Source organism: Sus scrofa, chromosome 8 (assembly GCF_000003025.6).
Source record: "Sus scrofa isolate TJ Tabasco breed Duroc chromosome 8, Sscrofa11.1, whole genome shotgun sequence".
Taxonomy (NCBI): Eukaryota; Metazoa; Chordata; class Mammalia; order Artiodactyla; family Suidae; genus Sus; species Sus scrofa.
Window position 1 is genome coordinate 135,264,352 of NC_010450.4, and position 18,474 is coordinate 135,282,825.

At 45.4% G+C, this 18,474-nt stretch overlaps 2 protein-coding genes across 6 annotated transcripts in view; one reads left to right on the forward strand and one right to left on the reverse strand.

Annotated features, from left to right (window-relative positions):
- Nucleotides 1-14,740, forward strand: part of PLAC8 (placenta specific 8) — a 28,331-nt gene extending 13,591 nt beyond the window's left edge. The window contains exons 2-5 of the mRNA XM_003129352.4: nt 1,581-1,722; nt 4,112-4,236; nt 9,854-9,968; nt 14,405-14,740. Of these exons, the coding sequence (XP_003129400.1) occupies nt 1,611-1,722; nt 4,112-4,236; nt 9,854-9,958 (342 nt within the window). The 5' untranslated portion in view covers nt 1,581-1,610 and the 3' untranslated portion in view covers nt 9,959-9,968; nt 14,405-14,740. The remainder of the gene's footprint in view (nt 1-1,580; nt 1,723-4,111; nt 4,237-9,853; nt 9,969-14,404) is intronic.
- COPS4 (COP9 signalosome subunit 4) overlaps nt 16,124-18,474 on the reverse strand; it is a 33,919-nt gene continuing 31,568 nt past the window's right edge. For 3 of the 5 annotated variants that reach the window (XM_013989412.2, XM_013989411.2, XM_021100266.1), the window contains one exon: nt 16,128-16,651. In XM_013989412.2, coding sequence (XP_013844866.1) covers nt 16,518-16,651 — 134 coding nt within the window. In that variant the 3' untranslated portion in view covers nt 16,128-16,517. 5 annotated transcript variants of the gene reach the window in all.

Consider the following 18,474-nt stretch of genomic DNA (forward strand, 5'->3'; position numbering starts at 1 on the left):
CATGGGCGACAACCTGGACTTACAACTGGTGTCTGAAGTGGGGAGGGAGGGCATTCTTGTGCGACTGTGCCCTTAACACATTGAGCTAAATGGTAGGACCCTGTATGGTCATGCTCCCAAGATGGCTGTTCTCTTGCTCTCCGTACATCCTCTGCTTGTCCAGTTCCTGCTTCACCTACAACCTGCTCAGAGGACTGACCTTCCTTCTTAATCATAGAGCCTAAGAAGTAAATGCCTGCATACTTGCCCTCAGCCCCACCTACTGATTGTGCAGTTTTAGATCAAAACATCTCCCACGTGATAGCTTATCAAAGGGGCGGGGAGGGCTGAGCCAAGCTGGCCTCAGCCCTGGTAACCTAGGAGCCAAGCTGGCATCAGTCCCCCCGTAACAGGGAACCTCCCTCTCCACAACCCGCCGCCCCCAACAAGCTGGTGGAGCAGAACTGCTCGATGTGGGAAGAACTACCAGACATTCGGAGATCACAAGCGAACTAGAGCATTCTGCGGGTAGACAGAAAAGAGGGACGTTTCTCGGGTACAACTGCTCATCAGAAACAAGTCCGTAATGAAAGAGAAACATTAAAAACTGGGCAAGAAGGAAAGGGCTACTGTGCCCCAAAGTTGAAGACGGTGCAATTTCCGAGTTCCCTGTAATTTGCTGCTGCTTTTGCTGACTGAGGGGGAAAAAAAATACACCGTGAGAGGTGTGAGCTGAGTTTTCCTGGGGGCAGAAGGAGGACTGGAGCTTGGGAGAGAGAGAGCTCTGAGGAACGGCTCCAAAGAGGCCAGCGGGGACGTCAGCATTTTAGGGAAAAGGGAAATGTCCTCTCAAGCACACGTTGGCCGCGGGCTGCTGCTGCCAGACACGAGGAGCGGTGTCTGCATTAATGCTTCTCTAAATATAGGAGAAGGTGCGAGCATCCGGGCTCAGAAAAACGTCTTCTGAAAATATCTGACTCTCTGAAGGCCTGTTGTGCCCGTTTTTCCAGAGCACAGGGCGCATCACTCCTGATGGGATGCCTTCCGGTGGCTGCTGTGGGTAACGACGTCATCCTTGTAGAGGCACGTGGCGCGTGACAATGTCTTGTTGGCATGGCCGTTGTCACAGGGCTCTTCCTTTTTTGTGCCCTGTCTTGTGTGGAGACCAGACACCTGTTTAAAGCAGCCCTTGCAGTCTTGCTCTGTGCTCTCAGGCCAAGGCACACCTGTGCCTTTTACCAGATCCGTGAACCCCTCCCCTCCCCCCAGGGGCCTCTGTAGAAATTACGTTCTTCAAAGATCAACAAGCAGCTTGATCTAAATTGCCTCACTTCCCTGTGAAGCACCTCAAAACAGCGTTCCAGGAGTTCCTGTCGTGGCGCAGTGGTTAATGAATCCAACGAGAAACCATGAGGTTGCAGGTTCGATCCCTGGCCCTGCTCAGTGGGTTAAGGATCTGGCATTGCTGTGGCTATGGTGTAGGCTGGCAGCCCTCCATATGCTGCAGGTGTGGCCCTAAAAAGCCAAAAAAAAAAAAAAAAAAAAAAAAAAAGCCTTCTAAGAGCAACCTCCGGCTACTGACACCAAGTTTTTCGTTTCAGACCACAGCCACTTAAGATCCTGCATCCAAAATGCAAGCTCAGGCTCCAGTGGTCATTGTGACTCAGCCCGGAGGTGGCTCCATCCCTCAAACCTCCAACTGGCAGACAGGCTTGTGCGATTGCTTCAGCGACTGCGGCGTCTGTAAGTGCTGGGAAGTGTCTCCTGTGCTTGCTGGGAAGGCGAATGACCAAAACCCAAATCCTTCCCTCACTCCCCCCTTTTTTACTGTGTAGTAAAAATTCCTGACTGATGCCAGGACACCCTGGGTGCCAGGCAGTGCTTTGCACTGACTCTGAGTTAACAATTCTCCACCCTTGGAAGCATCGTCTTACTCCTAAAATAAGGTCTGGAGTTAAGATAACAGCGAAAAGCTGATGCCTCTCACAGCAAATAGCCTTGACCTGGTGATTACGAGTAGACCTTCCGTTATATTTTAAAGGACGTTTCAAGTTTAACTTGATTTTAAAAAGAAAAAAGACTGCTCCTGTTACACATAAATGAACCTCATTATTTTACAGTTAAATTGTGCCCTGTGCACAATATGGCTAATTTGCATTTGTGTCTCCTGTACTTGCTGAGCTCAGAGAAGAGTTATTTTAATTGATACATTTAGGTTTGTTCTACACCTAAGAACAAAGAATCCTAACTTCCCATGGGTTAAAATATCTAGTGTTTTTGTTTCGATTCGTTTCGTTTCACTTTATGAGATCTCTCTAACTACTTAGGAAAAAGGAAGTTTAGGGAAGAGATGCGGGTACAAGATACACACACACACACACACATATAGGACAATATATATATATATAGTCTTTTGTCATTTTAGGGCTGCACCTGAAGCATGTGGAGGTTCCCAGGCGAGGGGTCAAGTGAGAGCTGCAGCTGCTGGCCTACACCACAGCCCATGGCAATACCGGATCCTTAACCCATTGAGTGAGGCCAGGGATTGAACCCGCATTCTTATGGATACTAGTCAGGTTTGTTAAGCGCGGAGCCGTGAAGGGAACTCCCAGAGAGGTCGCTATTTAGTTCTCAGTACCAAGCAAGACACAAACAAACCTACCTACACAATACAAAATAAACAATTTTGTTCAGAAGGGTTTTGTTTTTTTTTTGCCTGTGTTGTCTACACCGTGCTCTGAGACGGGGGAGGAAGTCTTAACCTTTACCTTGGCAGTGGGATTGCCAAGGAATCGAGTTAATAATTTCACTGAAGAGCAGAGAGGGAAGGCGTGACCTGGGAAAGGGAGTGACTCCGTCTGCTGATTTGCTCTCAGGGTCTTCCTGGGTGACCTGGGTGGCGCGGGGTCGGGGGGTGACTCAGTTCTCAGGACATGACCGCAACACTTGCACATCACAGGCACAATGAGACCACGGTACCAACACCTCCTAAACAGGAACATGCGAATCCTCCAACCCCTAGTATCCTTACTCAAGTAAGTGAATTACAAGCTCTAACACAAGCTTAACTGGTAGCTTCAGCAGGATTTCTTTCTTATTTGTGTATTTACTTATTTTTTACTTTTTTTGTGGGGGGGCAAAGGTGGGCCCCACGAGCAGCACATGGAAGTTCCCGGGCCAGGGATCAAACCCGGGCCACAGCAGTGACAACTCTGGATCCTTAACTTGTTGTGCCACCAGGGAAATCCCACATATAGGATTTCCTTTATTTATTTATTATTTATTTTCTTTTTATGGCCACACCTGCAGCATATGGAAGTTCCCTGGGCCAAGGGTCAGATCTAAGCTGCAGCTGAGGCCTATGCCACGGCCACGGCAACGCCAGATCCTCAACCCACTGAGCGAGGTGAGAAAGAACCCACACCCTCATGGACACTATGTCGGGTTCTTAACCCGCTGAGCCACAACGGGAACTCACACAGGATTTCTCAAGTGTGACCAAATCCTTCTCCCTTCTTGAAATGTTTCCGAGGCCCCTCAGGACCTCCATGGCCCTCTCTGAGCAGGCAGACCTCCTCATCACCCAGTCTCCAGCCTGCCTGGGGTCCAGCCTCCTCCCCATCTCTCCCCCGGCTCCAGCCTTGCTGAAGGAAACCTGCAGGTGCCGAGAGCTGCCAGGGCACCCAAAGAGGCTCTTTCCCCTCTTCTCTCCCGATAAATTTCTAATCATCCTTCAGTGTTCAGATCAAGCAGCATCCTTCCCAGCGGGTTGAGCGCCCATTTCTGTGAGGGAGGCCACGGCATCTTGAGCAGGTTTCTATTGAAAATTTTTCCTCTGATGTGGCTTCCCTCCCAGACGGCAGTCAGAGGCACGGTCGGGGCTGAGGCCCGTCTCTGGACCGTGACTGGGTCTCAGTGAGTCATTCAATGCGTAGACGAAGGCAGTAGGACAAAAAGGAGACAGACGTGCCAAGGAGCGGGCCTTCCCCAAACGACGGGGTGGGGCTCCGGGAGCCGCTGATGCCCCGCTGGCTGAACGAGAGCAGTGGGGAGGCGTCGGCGGGCAGCCTTCGAGGCGAACGGCCCAGGATCTGGGCACCCTAACTTTCGGCCTCTGCCCTCCTGTGCGCAGGTCTCTGTGGCATATTTTGCTTCTCGTGCCTGGCGGTTCAAGTTGCATCTGACCTGAACGAATGCTGCCTGTGTGGAACGAGTGTCGCAATGCGGACCCTCTACAGGACTCGCTACGGCATCCCGGTGAGTCTGGCACCCCACCGAGGCACCCGCGGCCATGGTCAAAACAGTTGTTACAAACAGGGAGGCCATTTGATGGCCTCCATCAGCCGACTTTGACTGGGAGGAGTTTCCCAGCAGGTGCAACCTTGTGCTCCATCACTGCAGCAAGGGGGCCCTAGGAAAAACCACTCTCCTGTTTGCAGTGGGGGTCCCACAGGGAACGAGGATTGAACCTGCCACGCCCAGGAGCGTTACACACGGTACATGGCTTGCTCTTACACCATCCCTGTAAAGCGGGTAGGTCCACCACACCTGACAGATGAGGACTTTCCAGGTTTGCTCAGTTTGGGCTTTTCGGGGCTGCACCTGCGGTATATGGAGGTTCCCAGGTTAAGGGTCGAATCAGAGCTACAGCTCCCGACCCAGCCACAGCAACGCAGGATCTGAGCCACGTCTGTGACCTACAGCTCACAGCAATGCTGGATCGTTAACCCACTGAGCGAGGCCAGGGATGGAACACACCCCCTGGTGGATACAATTCAGGCTCATTACCACTGAGCCACAGTGGGAACTTCCAAGGACTTTAAAGTTTTTAAAGGTAGAGTAAGTCAGGCAAAGATATGCCCTAGTAATAGAGGGGTCGGTATTCACCCCTAACTTTCCACACCTGCACATCCCATTACGCCAAAAGCTCCACTTTACATAATAGAAGATATTAGTCAGTGTTCTCCAGAAACAGAAGCAAAAGGAGATAGAGATGATACAGATATATAAAGAGAACAAGAGATTTTAAGGAATCAGTTCACATGACTGTGGGCCTGGCAAGTCCAAAAAGCAGGGTAGGCCTACAGGCTGGGAAGAGTTGCAGAGTCCAAAGACGGCCTGCTTGCAGAATTCCTTCTTGCTCAGGAGAGGTCAATCTTTCTCCATTAAAGCCTTCAACTGATTAGATGAGGCCCACCCACATTACGGACACTTAGGTAAGTCAGTCTCCTGATTTAAGTGTTAATTTCATCTAAAATCTGACCTTCACACAGAGTTCCCATTGTGACACAGCGGAAATGAATCCCACTAGGAACCCTGAGGTTGTGGGTTCCATCCCTGGCCTCACTCAGTGGGTTAAGGACCCAGCATGGCCATGAGCTGTGGTGTAAGTCGCAGACACGGCTCGGATCTGGCACTGCTGTGGCTGTGGCAGCTGTAGCTCTGATTAGACCCCTAGCCTGGGAACCCCTATATGCCGTGGGTGCGGCCCTAAAAAAGACAACATAAATAAATAAATACATAAATAAAATAAAATAAAATCTGACCTTCACAGAAACATCTGCAATCGTGTTTATTGGCTATCTGGGGAGTATGGCCTAGCCAGGTGGACCCACAAAATTAACCAAGACAGGAAACAAATGAAGAGGCTGAATCTTTTAGAACTTATTTTACTCCACTGAAATGATTTTATCTTTTCATTTCAAAACAGTTCTTAGTTTTTTAATTATAAAAATAATACATATATCTGTAATTTTATGGCAAATTCAAACGCAGAAGTGTATACAATAAACAGTGAAAATCCAACCCATTTACAATCGATTTCACTACTCAGTGATAAACTTATTCATAATGCGGCAAGCCTTCTCCCTCGGTTTTCTTCCTATGCCTGTAAGGCATACGAATCTAGATTAGCTATGGCTATAGTTACAGAACTAGACATAGGAGGTTTGGGGCTTGCAGGCTCTTTTATTTTGTCTTTATCTTCTAAAATGAGTTCATATTATACGGTAACCTGTTTTCTTTTTTCCCCTTAAGATGTGGTAGACCCCTTTCATGTCTGTCATACAGATTCTTTTTAATGTCTGTCTTGGATTCCATCATGTAATTTATTTCATCACTTCCTTATTGAGGACAGGTTAAATAATCCTGCAGTTTAAATAGTTGTATTCTTATGATTTTGTGCATGCACTGGTACTCTTACAGGAAAATGTGCTGGCTTAGACTGATAGATCACACGATATGCACATGCAAAATTTGAAAGAGGAGTTCCCATGATGGCTGAGTGGCAATGAACCCAACTAGTATCCATGAGGATGCGGGTTCGATCCCTGGCCTCGCTTAGTGGGTTCAGGATCCAGCATGGCCGTGAGCTGTGGTGCAGATGCAGTTCGGATCCCACATTGCTGAGGCTGTGGTGTAGACGGGCAGCTGTAGCTCCAATTCGACCCCTAACCTGGGAACTTCCATATGCTGCAAGTGCGGCCCTGCAAAGCAAAAACAAACAGACAAAACCCAAATTTGAAAGATATTGTCAAATACCTCTTCAAAAAATTATATCAATGTACAACCATTAACATTACTTCTGTGCCAATATATTTCTTCATTTTGCCTGTCATAAAGGCAAAAACGATATTTCCTGGTTGTTTTAGTTGAATTTTTATTAGATCCAGCAACTTTTGAAAATGGATTGTCCTGTGCATTTCTTCTATAAACTATCTGTGCGTACACTTGGTTCACTGTTTTATTGGTGTTGTTTGCCTTTTATAATTGATTGGGGGGGGCTCTATCATGCTGTGACTACTTAACATGAGAGTCATCGAGGTTTTTAAAGACTTGGTACAAAATCAATTTTTTCTTTTTTTTTTTTTTTTTTTTTGTCTTTTTGCTATTTCTTTGGGCCGCTCCCGCGGCATATGGAGGTTCCCAGGCTAGGGGTCGAATCGGAGCTGTAGCCACTGGCCTACGCCAGAACCACAGCAAACGCGGGATCCGAGCTGCGTCTGCAACCTACACCACAGCTCACGGCAACACCGGATTGTTAACCCGCTGAGCAAGGGCAGGGATCGAACCCGCAACCTCATGGTTCCTAGTCGGATTCGTTAACCACTGCGCCACGACGGGAACTCCCAAAATCAATTTTTTAAAATACTCCTTAGGAGTTCAAAAAATTGTTAACAATCTGAAATGAAAACGTTAGTTGGTTCTGACAAAATTTGGAAGATTGGAAAGAAGAGGAAGAAACAAAGATAGTCTAAAGACTTGACTTCGGTATTAACAGATAAATACCACTGTTTTTAAAAAGGACCTCATTGCGGTATAATTGACTTACAATAAACTTCATGCATTTAAAGTGCACAATTTGGTAAATTTCTATACATGTATATACCTGCGAAACTAACCTCAGTCAAAATAATGAACATGTTAATTAGCCCAAAGGTCTTCCCCCACCCCTTTGTAATCCTTCCTCTTTCCCTTCTCTCCCCCAAGTAAACGCCAAGATGCTTCCATCACTGTAATTTAGTTTTCATTTTCTACCGCTTTTCTGTAATAGAGCTAAACAGCGTGTACTCTTTTGTGCAGTTTCTTTCACTCAGTGTAATTATTTTGGGAATTCTTCCAAGTTGCTGTGTTGTGTACACTTACAACGTTAAGAGGGTAAATCTCATGTTAAATTTTTTAACGCAATGAGCAAAATTAGAAGAAAAACATTTGAATGGCAAAGAAGCGTATAAAAAGATGTTCAGCATCCTCATTCATTAGTAAAATGCAAATTAAGAGCCCAGCGAGGTACGCTACACACCTCCTGGGACGGCTGAAATTAATCAGACTAAACCCCACCGAGTGTGAGCAGAGCTGAAACTCTCATGCACTGCTCGTTGGAATGTAAAACGCAATTTCGTAAAAAACGAAATACATACACTTTAGCCCAGCCATTCTGCTCCTGGGTATTTATATATATATACACAAAGACTTGTACACAAATATTCAGAGCAGTTTTGCTGGTAATAGCCAAAAACCTAAAAACAACCCAAATGGCCTGCAGTATGTGGCTGGATGAACAAATTGTGATATTTCCATATAATGGAATACTACTCAGCAGTAAAAAGGGAAGGCACTATTGTCACACCCCACAGCTTGGATGATTCTCAAGATAATGTTAAGTTGTGGGTCAAAATGTAAAGGCCCTTACTAACAGGATAAAAATTAGTTGTGAAACATCTAAAACTACTCCCTTAGGGCACAAAAGGAACCGGGGTGGAGGTATGCAGCCAAAAGAAGAAAAGAAGGGGAAGTGCCATTCGATGAATACCCAGTGTAAAATCATTTGGCTATTTCATGGGTGGGAAATATCTCATGATTTAGATTCTTGGCTGTGCTAGAATGTCCCCACCTTTTATTATTTCCTGCAGTGGGTTTGCAGTCTGACCTCTTCTGGGAGAGGCGAGATGCCGCCTGTTATCTCACGCCTCCTCCTCCTGGGGCCCCAAAGCCCACTTTGTGGTCTTCTGTCAACCGGATCTGCAGACTGTGCCGGGGCAAGGTGGAGGCTGGCAGCTCTGGGCCGGCCCAGCTCTTCCCACCTGGTTTCAGTTCGCCTCTACTCTTTCACTCCCCATTCTGTTCTTCCTCCTTCCTGAGCTCAGGGGGTTTTGGTTTGTGGTGTAACTGATGTGTTAGGTTTCACATGCCTTAGTTCCGGTTTACTTTCTCCATCAATGTCATCCCATCTGTTTCGTTTTTTTATTTTTTTATTTTTCCAAAAATTGCTCAAGGTTTCTGTCTCACTAGATGCCCCCAGCCCTGTTTTCTAGTCCAGGTTTAATTTTATTTAACCAATATCTACAAGCCCGGGAACTCCTTCTGTGATGATCCCTAGGTTTGCCCTTCGGAGTTGCATCACGCAGTGAATTACGATTGCTTTTTCTACCAAACTTTGGTTTTCTTCCTGTTAATACCCCTCGGCTTTTTCATTAGGAGTTTTCCATTTACTTAGGGGTCATCCAACCCCAAACCCTTTGCCAGTTTTCCAAACCTCTTCCCCAAACCTTCGACACATCAGACAGTCTATGCTTTTCGTCTTCCTGATGAAATCACTCCCTGACCTGCTCCTCTTTGAAGTCAGGGCTCTTTTCTCCCAGTGCTCGGCTTGTACCCTGAAATCTCACTGTCACCACCTGGAGATGCCATTAACCTCCCCCCCACGTGAGGCTCTTGTTTCTTATATTCCCCCATCCTTTTTTTTTTTTTTTTTTTTTTTTTTGGTCTTTTGTCATTTTAGGGTCCCACTTGCAGCATATGGAGGTTCCCAGACTAGGGGTCCAATCGGAGCTACTGCTGCCAGGCTACACCACGGCCACAGCAGCGCGGGATCCGAGCCGCGTCTGCGACCCACACCACAGCTCACAGTAAGGCCAGATCCTTAACCCACTGAGTGAGACCCACAACCTCCTGGTTCCTAGTGGGATTTGTTTCCTCTGTGCCAAGACAGGAACCATCCCGCCCCCCCGCCCCCACCGCCATCCTCTTCTTTCTTTGTTTACACCTTCATTTTGGTGGAGACTTCCAGTTGGGGGGGTGGGGGAGGGAGATTTTTTTATATTTTTCTTCCTGAAATACTTTTACCGTCATGTTGATAGTTTGTTTGGATATCTTCTATTTTCAATATTTCAAAGTGTGGTGAAACATTTGATGTTATAAAAAGAGACAGGGTTATGTGGAAAAAGCAATTAACATTATCTTAAATGTATCCATCCAAACTCCAAACTCAAAGGATCAGTGCCTTCAGCTTCTCCTCAAAATGTCCTGAAAATCCATGTCTTCATCTCCAAAGAGGAGAAGTTGACCCTTCTGTCTCTGTGTCTCTTCCAACCAGGGGTCCATTTGTGATGACTTTATGGTGACGCTCTGCTGCCCTATGTGTTCTCTTTGCCAAATCAAGAGAGACATCAACAGAAGGAGAGCCATGCATACGTTCTAAACAGCTGATGGTAGGTCCCAGACTTGGTGACTGCTTAAAAATATAATTAATGGCTTTTTAAATTATGCACTCTTTTAAACAATAATTTGCTAATAATCATTCTTCACGTCCCTCAGATGTTATCGTATTATAAAGATTGACTTTGATTTGTTTTCTTATGAAGAAGGTAGCTAGATTAGCTTGCAGGGGCTGCCATGAAGAAATGCCACAGCCTGAACAGCTTAAACAATAGGAACTGGTTTCTCACAGTCCTGGAGGCTGGAGGCCCAAGGTCAAGGTATGAGCCAGTTCAGTTCCTTGGAGAGGGCTCTCTTCCTCGCTTTTGCCCTCGACCCCCTTCTTGCCATGTCCTCAAATGGTGGGGAGAGAGCACGTTTCTGTCTTCTTAGGAGGACGGGAAGCTCCTCGTGGGAACCTCACCTTCACGACCTCATCTAAACCGAACGACCTCTCCAGAGCTCCACCATCGCAGGGGGCGTCAGGGTCCCACCGTGTGAGCTGGGGAGGGCAGAGGGCACAGACACTCCGTCACAACAATAACTACATTCTGGAACCATGTTTTAGTAACTAAAGGGATGGCGACTTTTCCTGAGGTCACAGGAGTTTGACGATCTATTAACGAAAGGCCATTTGTCAAATACGAGAGCGTGGGAGGTACAAAAGACATGGGAAACAGACTCCCTGCTAATATAAACAAACTGGCAAAAGAGACTGGTAAATAGTTACAAAGGAACAGAGCAAATGAAAACTACATATTACCTAACATTTGGATTGACGGCGGCAGAAAGCATCTATCAATACTGAGGTGAGGCTAAACAGAGAATTCCCATTAGAGAAGGTGCACTTTGAAACTTTCAAAGAAGCAGAATAGAATGTAGAATATTTGGAAATGTTGGGAGTTCCAATCATGGCGCAGCGGAAACGAATCCAACTGGCATCCATGAGGCTGCAGGTTCGATCCCTGGCCTTGCTCAGTGAGTCAAGGATCCAGTGTTGCTGTGAGCTGTGGTGTAGGTCGCAGACGCGGCTCGGATCTGGTGTTGCTCTGACTGTGGGGTAGGCCAGTGGTTACAGCTCCGATGAGACCCCTGGGAACCTCCATAGGCCGTGGGTACAACCCTAAAAAAACAACAACAAAAAAGAATATTTGGAAATGTTAAATAGAATGCCATCCTCTGAAATTCAATGAAGTCGTTCCCAACTAATTTTTCCAAGATTCTCAGGATTAGCTGTTGAGGACACAGCGAGGTGGAAATCAACATGCCTTTGTTTTCCGCAATAGACACATCTTGATACGGGCAGAGAGCATTCATTTTCCATTCTTTGCAAAAATCCCACTTCCTTCCTCAAGTGAATGAGAACTCTGTATCAGTTAACAAAAATAACTCTTGGAAGATATGTCTCCGAGTTTTCAATCCTCTACTAACTAATGTATCAAGTGCCTAGTACCATGCAGGACACTGTCAGGTGCTGTGGGGACAAAAAGAAAGAAGCTGGCCCTCTTGTCTGTACAACTTTATTTTCAAAAAGAGGGCATTAAATAAGCCCTCAAATAAAATGCACACTTGGACTAATGCCTTTATTTATTAATTTATTTACTTTTGTCTTTTGTCCTTTTAGGGCCGCACATGGAAGTTCCCGGGCTGGGGGTCCAGTCAGAGCTGTAGCTGTCAGTCTACACCACAGCCACGGCAACGCCAGGTCCGAGCCGCATCCTCGACCTGCACCCCAGCTCACAGCAACACTGGATCCTCGACCCACTGAGCAGGGTCACGGACCGAACCCGCAACCTCATGGTTCCTAGTCGGGTCCGTTTCTGCTGCGCCACCGTGGGAACTCCTGACACCTTTAGACCAAGTGCTATTTTATGCTCAGAGGAAGAGAAGATGATATTCTGTGATGTGTGTACAAGTGAAAGTTCCTTGAAAGAAGTGGGTTTTGATTCTAAGAAGTGAGCATCGGGGTCACAACAGGAAAGAGAGTAGGCACCCAAGTTGTGATAACGCAAGGGTTTGTCGACTGCTGCTTAAACACATGTGGGCCAGGAGGTGCAAGGAAATGATACAAGACGGTGCAGCAACAGCGGAATTTTTGATCGGGTTTGATATAAACTATCTCGCTGGTCTAGGCGCCTACTCGGGAACGTGGACCCTGCATTATTCACTGATGGTAAAACTTTAGATACACAAATATCCGAAATGGGAGAATCAAGAGACAAAGATCAAAGAATAACATAATTTATGCTAAAAACAAACTGAGGAGTTCCCGCTGTGACACAGTGGGTTAAGGACCCAGCTTGTCTCTGTGGCATGGCCAGTTCGATCCCCAGCCTAGTGCAGTTGGTTAAAGATCCGGTGTTGCCCTAGCTGTGGTATAGGTTGCAGATGCAGCTTGGATTCGATCCCTGGCCCAGGAATTTCCACATGCCATATATATGTATGTATGTATATATACATAAACAAATGAAGATGAGGAGTTCCCGTCGTGGCACAGTGGTTAACGATCCAACTAGGAACCATGAGGTTGCGGGTTCGGTCCCTGCCCTTGCTCAGCGGGTTAACGATCCGGCGTTGCCGTGAGCTGTGGTGCAGGTTGCAGACGCGGCTCGGATCCTTTGTTGCTGTGGCTCTGGCATAGGCCGGTGGCTACAGCTCCTATTCGACCCCTAGCCTGAGAACTTCCATATGCCGTGAGAGCGGCCCAAAGAAATAGCAAAAAGACAAAAAAAAACAAAAACAAAAAAACAAAAAAACCAAATGAAGATGAAAGGATATAGGAACCCACTGAAAAAGTTCCCAATAGCCAAAATGGGAACAACTCGAGCACCAAAATAAGGCAGTATTGGATTACAACTCTAATTATAAAATAAACATCTGAGTCCATACTGATATAAATACATGAATGAATGGATAAGGGAGAAGAGGCAAATCTCCCAGAAGTACAGAATTCCGCATGATTTAAGTAGGTACTCCTCCTCCAAGGAGATGGAGCAAAACTGCGCGCCCCGTAAGTGTGACTTTGCATGGCAACTTCCTTTCAAAGAGTAGAGCATGAGGATATTGGGGGGTGGGGAGATTTACAGTGAAAAAACCTGGCAAAACTCCCTCAGCCGGCTAACAGCAAAAAGGTCACATCATCAGTGGTGTCCTGTTGACAGCACGTGCCCTGAAATGACATGACGAGGCTGCTGCTGTACCTCCACGGTCCTCCTCTCAAAAGCCCACAACTCCAGTGTAACCACGAGAGAAACATCAGACACACAAAAATTGAGGCACATTCTGCAACATACAAAGATTCAGGCACATTCTCCTCAAAACTGTCGAGGTCATCAAAACAAGGAGCATCTGGAAGTTCTCTGTGATGCAGCTGGTTAAGGATCTGGCGTCGCCTCAGCCACAGCGCAGGTCACAGCTGAAGCTCACGCTTGACCCCTGACCCTGGAACTTCCACAGACTGTAGGTGTGGCCAGAAACAAAACAAAGCAAACAAACAAACAAAACCAAACAAGGGTCATCGACGAAATCTATCACAGTGGAGCCTAAGGAGGAATCCCTTGTGGCAGGTGAAGGATATGGCGTTGCCGCAGCTGGGGCACAGGTTGCACCTGCGGTTCGGGTTTGATCCCTGACCCAGGACTTTCACGTGCCCCAGACACAGCCAAAAAAACCCCAAACAAACAAACAACAAACACCAAACCAACCATAGAGGAGTCTAAGGAAACATGATGACTAAAGGTAAGATGCTATCTGGATAGGATCTTGGAACAGCAAAGGGACAAAGGGACAGTAAAAACTGAGGCATCTAAATAAAGGCTAGGCTTTGATTAGTCATAATCTATCAACAGTGTTTCATGGGTTGTGACAAACCTATCAGAGCAGGATGTTAACCAGCAGAACACTGGTGCGAGGTGTATGGGAACTCCCTGACCTCTAACTTTTCTGCAAAAATCTAAAATGGTTCTACAATTAAACCTTTAATAGAGTTCCTTGGTGGCCTAGCCGTTAAAGATCCGATGTCGTTGCTGTGGGGTGGGTTTGATCCCTTGCCCAAGAATTTCTGCAAACTGTGCCTGCAGAAAAAAAAAAAAAAAAAAAACAACTAAACCTTTATTAAAAATTTAAAAAAGGAGTCCCGTCATGGCACAGCGGAAACGAATCCAACGAGGAACCATGAGGTGGCGGGTTCGATCCCTGGCCTCGCTCAGTGGGTTAAGGATCTGGCATTGCTGTGAGCTGTGGTGTGGGTCGCAGATGCGGCTCAGATTCCATGTTGCTGTGGCTGTGGTGTAGGCCAGCGGCTGCAGCTCCAATTCGACCCTTAGCCTGGAAACTTCCATATGCCACATGTGAGGCCCTAAACATTTTTTTATTAAAAAATAATAAAAATTTTAAAAATTAAAAAGTAGATTGATGACATTTAACCCTATTTCATGTGTGTCCCTTATAGGTAAGGAGCTCCATTTTTTCCCTTCTGCAAGCTTGCTCTTGACCTGATGAAGAGCTCTTAGGAAGCAACTTAAATCAGCTACACACCTCTTCAGCTTCTCTACTCTTGGCAGCTGAAATGTAATTGATATATTTAATCACAATAAGAAAATAGAACTTTGATTTATTCTAAAAGAATACTGTCTTTTAGTTTTGCTAAATGCTCCAGCTATGTTTCTCCTTACTGTTAAATTTTCTTGTTTATGAATCTTATATTACATTTAAAATGTACACCAAATAAAAGATTTTACTAACATGATTCTTTTTGCTTCTTTGCACCCAATAAAATGTTTTTATGTCATTAGTTAATTTCAAGGGTCAATTTTATGATTTTTTTCTCAGAGTTTGGTTTCATAACAGGAGATTTTGGTCCACAGCAACTCAGCTCTCTTCCATCTAAGAAGTTTGAGAGGAAAAGATCACAGATAATTATTCTAAGACACTTAGGGTACACTCAGCCAACACTCTTGCCCCTTTCCACGTTACCTATGAGCATTAGGGCTGACAAAGCGACAATGCATTACGCTCAGCTTGCCAACTGCCTACCTGATGGTTTCAAGGTTGTGTTAATTGATTTTTCTCTCTTTTGAATAGGAGGTATCAGAGCATGCCATAAAAATTCAATTGTCAAATTCAACAGGACTCAAGTTTGGTTAAATATTGGTGGATAAATGGGAGAGTCCGACTAGGAGCCATGAAGTGTCAGCTTCAATCCCTGGCCTCTCTCAGTGGGTGAAGGATCTGGCGTGGCTGTGGCTGTGGTGTAGGTCACAGACATGCTTCAGATCCCGAGTGGCTGTGGCTGTGGCATCGGCCGGCAGCTGTAGCTCTGATTAGACTCTTAGCCTGGGACTCTGCACATGCCGCAGGTGCAGCCCTGGAAAGACAAAACACAAAACAAAATCAGTCTTTTCTATTTTCTCTATAAACCTAGGCTGAAATAATCCCGAGCCATCCCTGATTTCTCTACTAAGTAAAAAGCTCCCCTCGTGTGCTTTAGTACCTGATACGATTATTCCACATCCTGACTGCTGGCTCTGTGACTCTGTAAATGCTTGGAGGACAGGAATCATGGCTTATTACTTACTGCACTTCATGCCTATGGTATAAATAATTGATGGACTGAGGAAGTTCCCATCATGGCTCAGCAGTAATGCATCTGACTAGTATCTGTGAGGACATGGGTTCGATCCCTGGCCTCGCTCTGTGGGTTAAGAATCTGGCATTGGGAGTTCCCGTCGTGGCGCAGTGGTTAACGAATCCGACTAGGAACCATGAGGTTGCGGGTTCGGTCCCTGCCCTTGCTCAGTGGGTTAATGATCCGGCGTTGCCGTGAGCTGTGGTGTAGGTTGCAGACGCGGCTCGGATCCCGAGTTGCTGTGGCTCTGGCGTACGCTGGTGGCTACAGCTCCAATTCGACCCCTAGCCTGGGAACCTCCATAGCCGTGGGAGCGGCCCAAGAAATAGCAACAACAACAACAAAAAAGAATCTGGCATTGCTGGGAGCTGTGGTGTAGGTCGCAGACGAGGTTTGACTCTCAGTGCTGTGTCTGTAGAATAGGCCGGCAGCTACAGTTCCATTTGACCCCTAGGCTGGGAATTTCCATATGCTATGGGTGTGGCCGTTAAAAAAAAAAAAAAATTGATGAATTGAAAGGAAAAAGGAACAAAACACTGTTCACTAATTAAAAACCAAGTACTACTTTTATTTGGCTCACTTCTCCATTTATTAGAATAACCACATCTGGAGAGGCACAAAGCACTTAAGTTTTACATGACTACAAAGTTATCACAAATCCCAAACTTTTTAGCCACAGATATTTCACTTACTCCATTTAAAGAAAAAGCTTTCAAAACATCTGAGTTAGCTTCATACACACAGACCCTGAATAAATGGGAACTACAGATTTTTAAATGCTTGTACTTCCTGCTCTAATAATGTCTTCTTTAAATAGAATCCAGCATAAAAGGGATTGAAATATGTAAGGTCATGATGCAAATGCCTTGGAGAGAGAGTGAAATCATTCTGCACAACATGGAAACAGGTGTCGTGTGCACAGAAGGTCTGCAGGGAGTCACTGAGCCATCTGGGCCTCCATGGCTTGTGCTGTCCATTCTGGTGCTGTCTGACTGATTTTCTCCAAAAGGTTATTTACTTGGAAACAAAGTGACTGGATCTGTTTGTCCCACGTTGGCAGGGCTTCTCGTGCTTTAAAAAAAAAAAAAAAAGGAATAATGTAAAGTTGAAATAGCTCCTTTGCAACCACAGTGAATGTGAGAAGATACCAGAGTTAAGAAAAGTATCCCACTCACTGGTACAAAGTGCAAAACAGAACCAAAAAACATACACTCGAAACGACTTCTTCCTATTATATCATTATCATTTTACACTCGTGAAAACAAAAAAATCCCAACCAACCAAACCACTTCAACTAAAATAATAAGACAGCTTCGTTGAAGCCAACTCTCATCCCAAATGCTTACTGATTCATGAGACTGCCACCTCCTGGGAAAGTCTCTCTAGTACACAGTCGAAGCTGTCTCTACTTGACTCTGAAGCATTTTTTAATAATTAAACCCACAACAAAAAAACTCCTAATGTATTCAGCAGGCTTTTCTCTATACCAGCAATATGCAGCTAGATATGAAAACCTAGCAGGAAAATCCCATTCAAAACAGCATATGGCCTTGTCACTGCTGTGATGTGGGTTGACCCCTGGCCCAGGAACTCCTGCATCCTGCAGGCACAGCCAAACACAAACAAACAAAACAGACAAAAACACCCCAGCTCCAACATTTCTAAATACGGGCACAGAATTAATGAGGGATAAAAACTATAAAATCTTAATAAAGGCATAAAATAACCTGAGTAGACACAAATTATATTCCCAGATGGAAAGACGCAGTATCATAAAAATATCAATCCTTTCCTATTGATACATAAATTTAAAGAAATGTCTAAGACAATACTCATTCTCTCTTTTGCTCTCTGAATAAGACAAAATTACTAAAGTTAATGTGGAAGAGCTGATGTTTGAGAACAGCCGAAATAATGAAAATAAAAACAGGGGGCAGGGAATTCCCGTCATGGCGCAGGGGAAACGAATCCGACTAGGAACCATGAGGTTGCAGGTCCGATCCGTGGCCTCGCTCAGTGGGTTAAGGATCTGGTGTTGCCGTGATTGTAGTGTAGGCTGTAGGTTGCAGAGGCAGCTCGGATCTGGCATTGCTGTGGCAGTAGTGTAGGCTGGCAGCTACAGCTCCGATTCCACCCCTAGCCTGGGAACCTCCATATGCTGCAGGTGTGGCTCTGAAAAGGAAAAAAATAAAAAATAAAAAAAACAGGGGCAGGATCACGGTACGTCTATACAATGGAATGTTATTCAGCCTTAAAAAGAATGAAGTACTAACTACTTTCTACAACACAAATGAAACTTGAGAAATACTTAGAATAGGCAAATCCACAAAGACAGAACAGAAATTGGTTGCCAGGGACTTAGGAGAGAGGTATGGGGAGTAACTGCTACAGGAGCGTGGAATTTCCTTTCGGGAAGCTGAAAAGGTTCGGTAACTAGGTAGAGATGGTGGTTGCATAACATGTAAATACCGAATTTTTCACTTTAAAATGATTAATTTCATGTTGTGTGAGTTTCAACTCCATTAAAAAAATAGTAGTGGAGGAAAAGGAGTTGTTTTACCGACAATAAAATTTACTATAAACTTGTTTATTACCTAATATTGTTACAGATCAGTGGCATTAAATAGAGTATGGAAATAGATCCAAACATACATGGGGAACCTAATATATGCCTAAGATCAGAAAGGATGTTTTATTTAATAAATGGTATTTACATAATTGGCAATCCATCTTAAAAAAAAAAAAAAAAAGACAACTAGACCATGCCTTGAAATTATACACAAAGGGAGCTCCCCTTGTGGTGCAGTGGAAACAAACCCTACTAGTATCCATGAGGATGTGGGTTCGGTTTGTGGCCTCGCTCAGTGGGTCGGGAAGCCAGCGTTGCCGTGAGC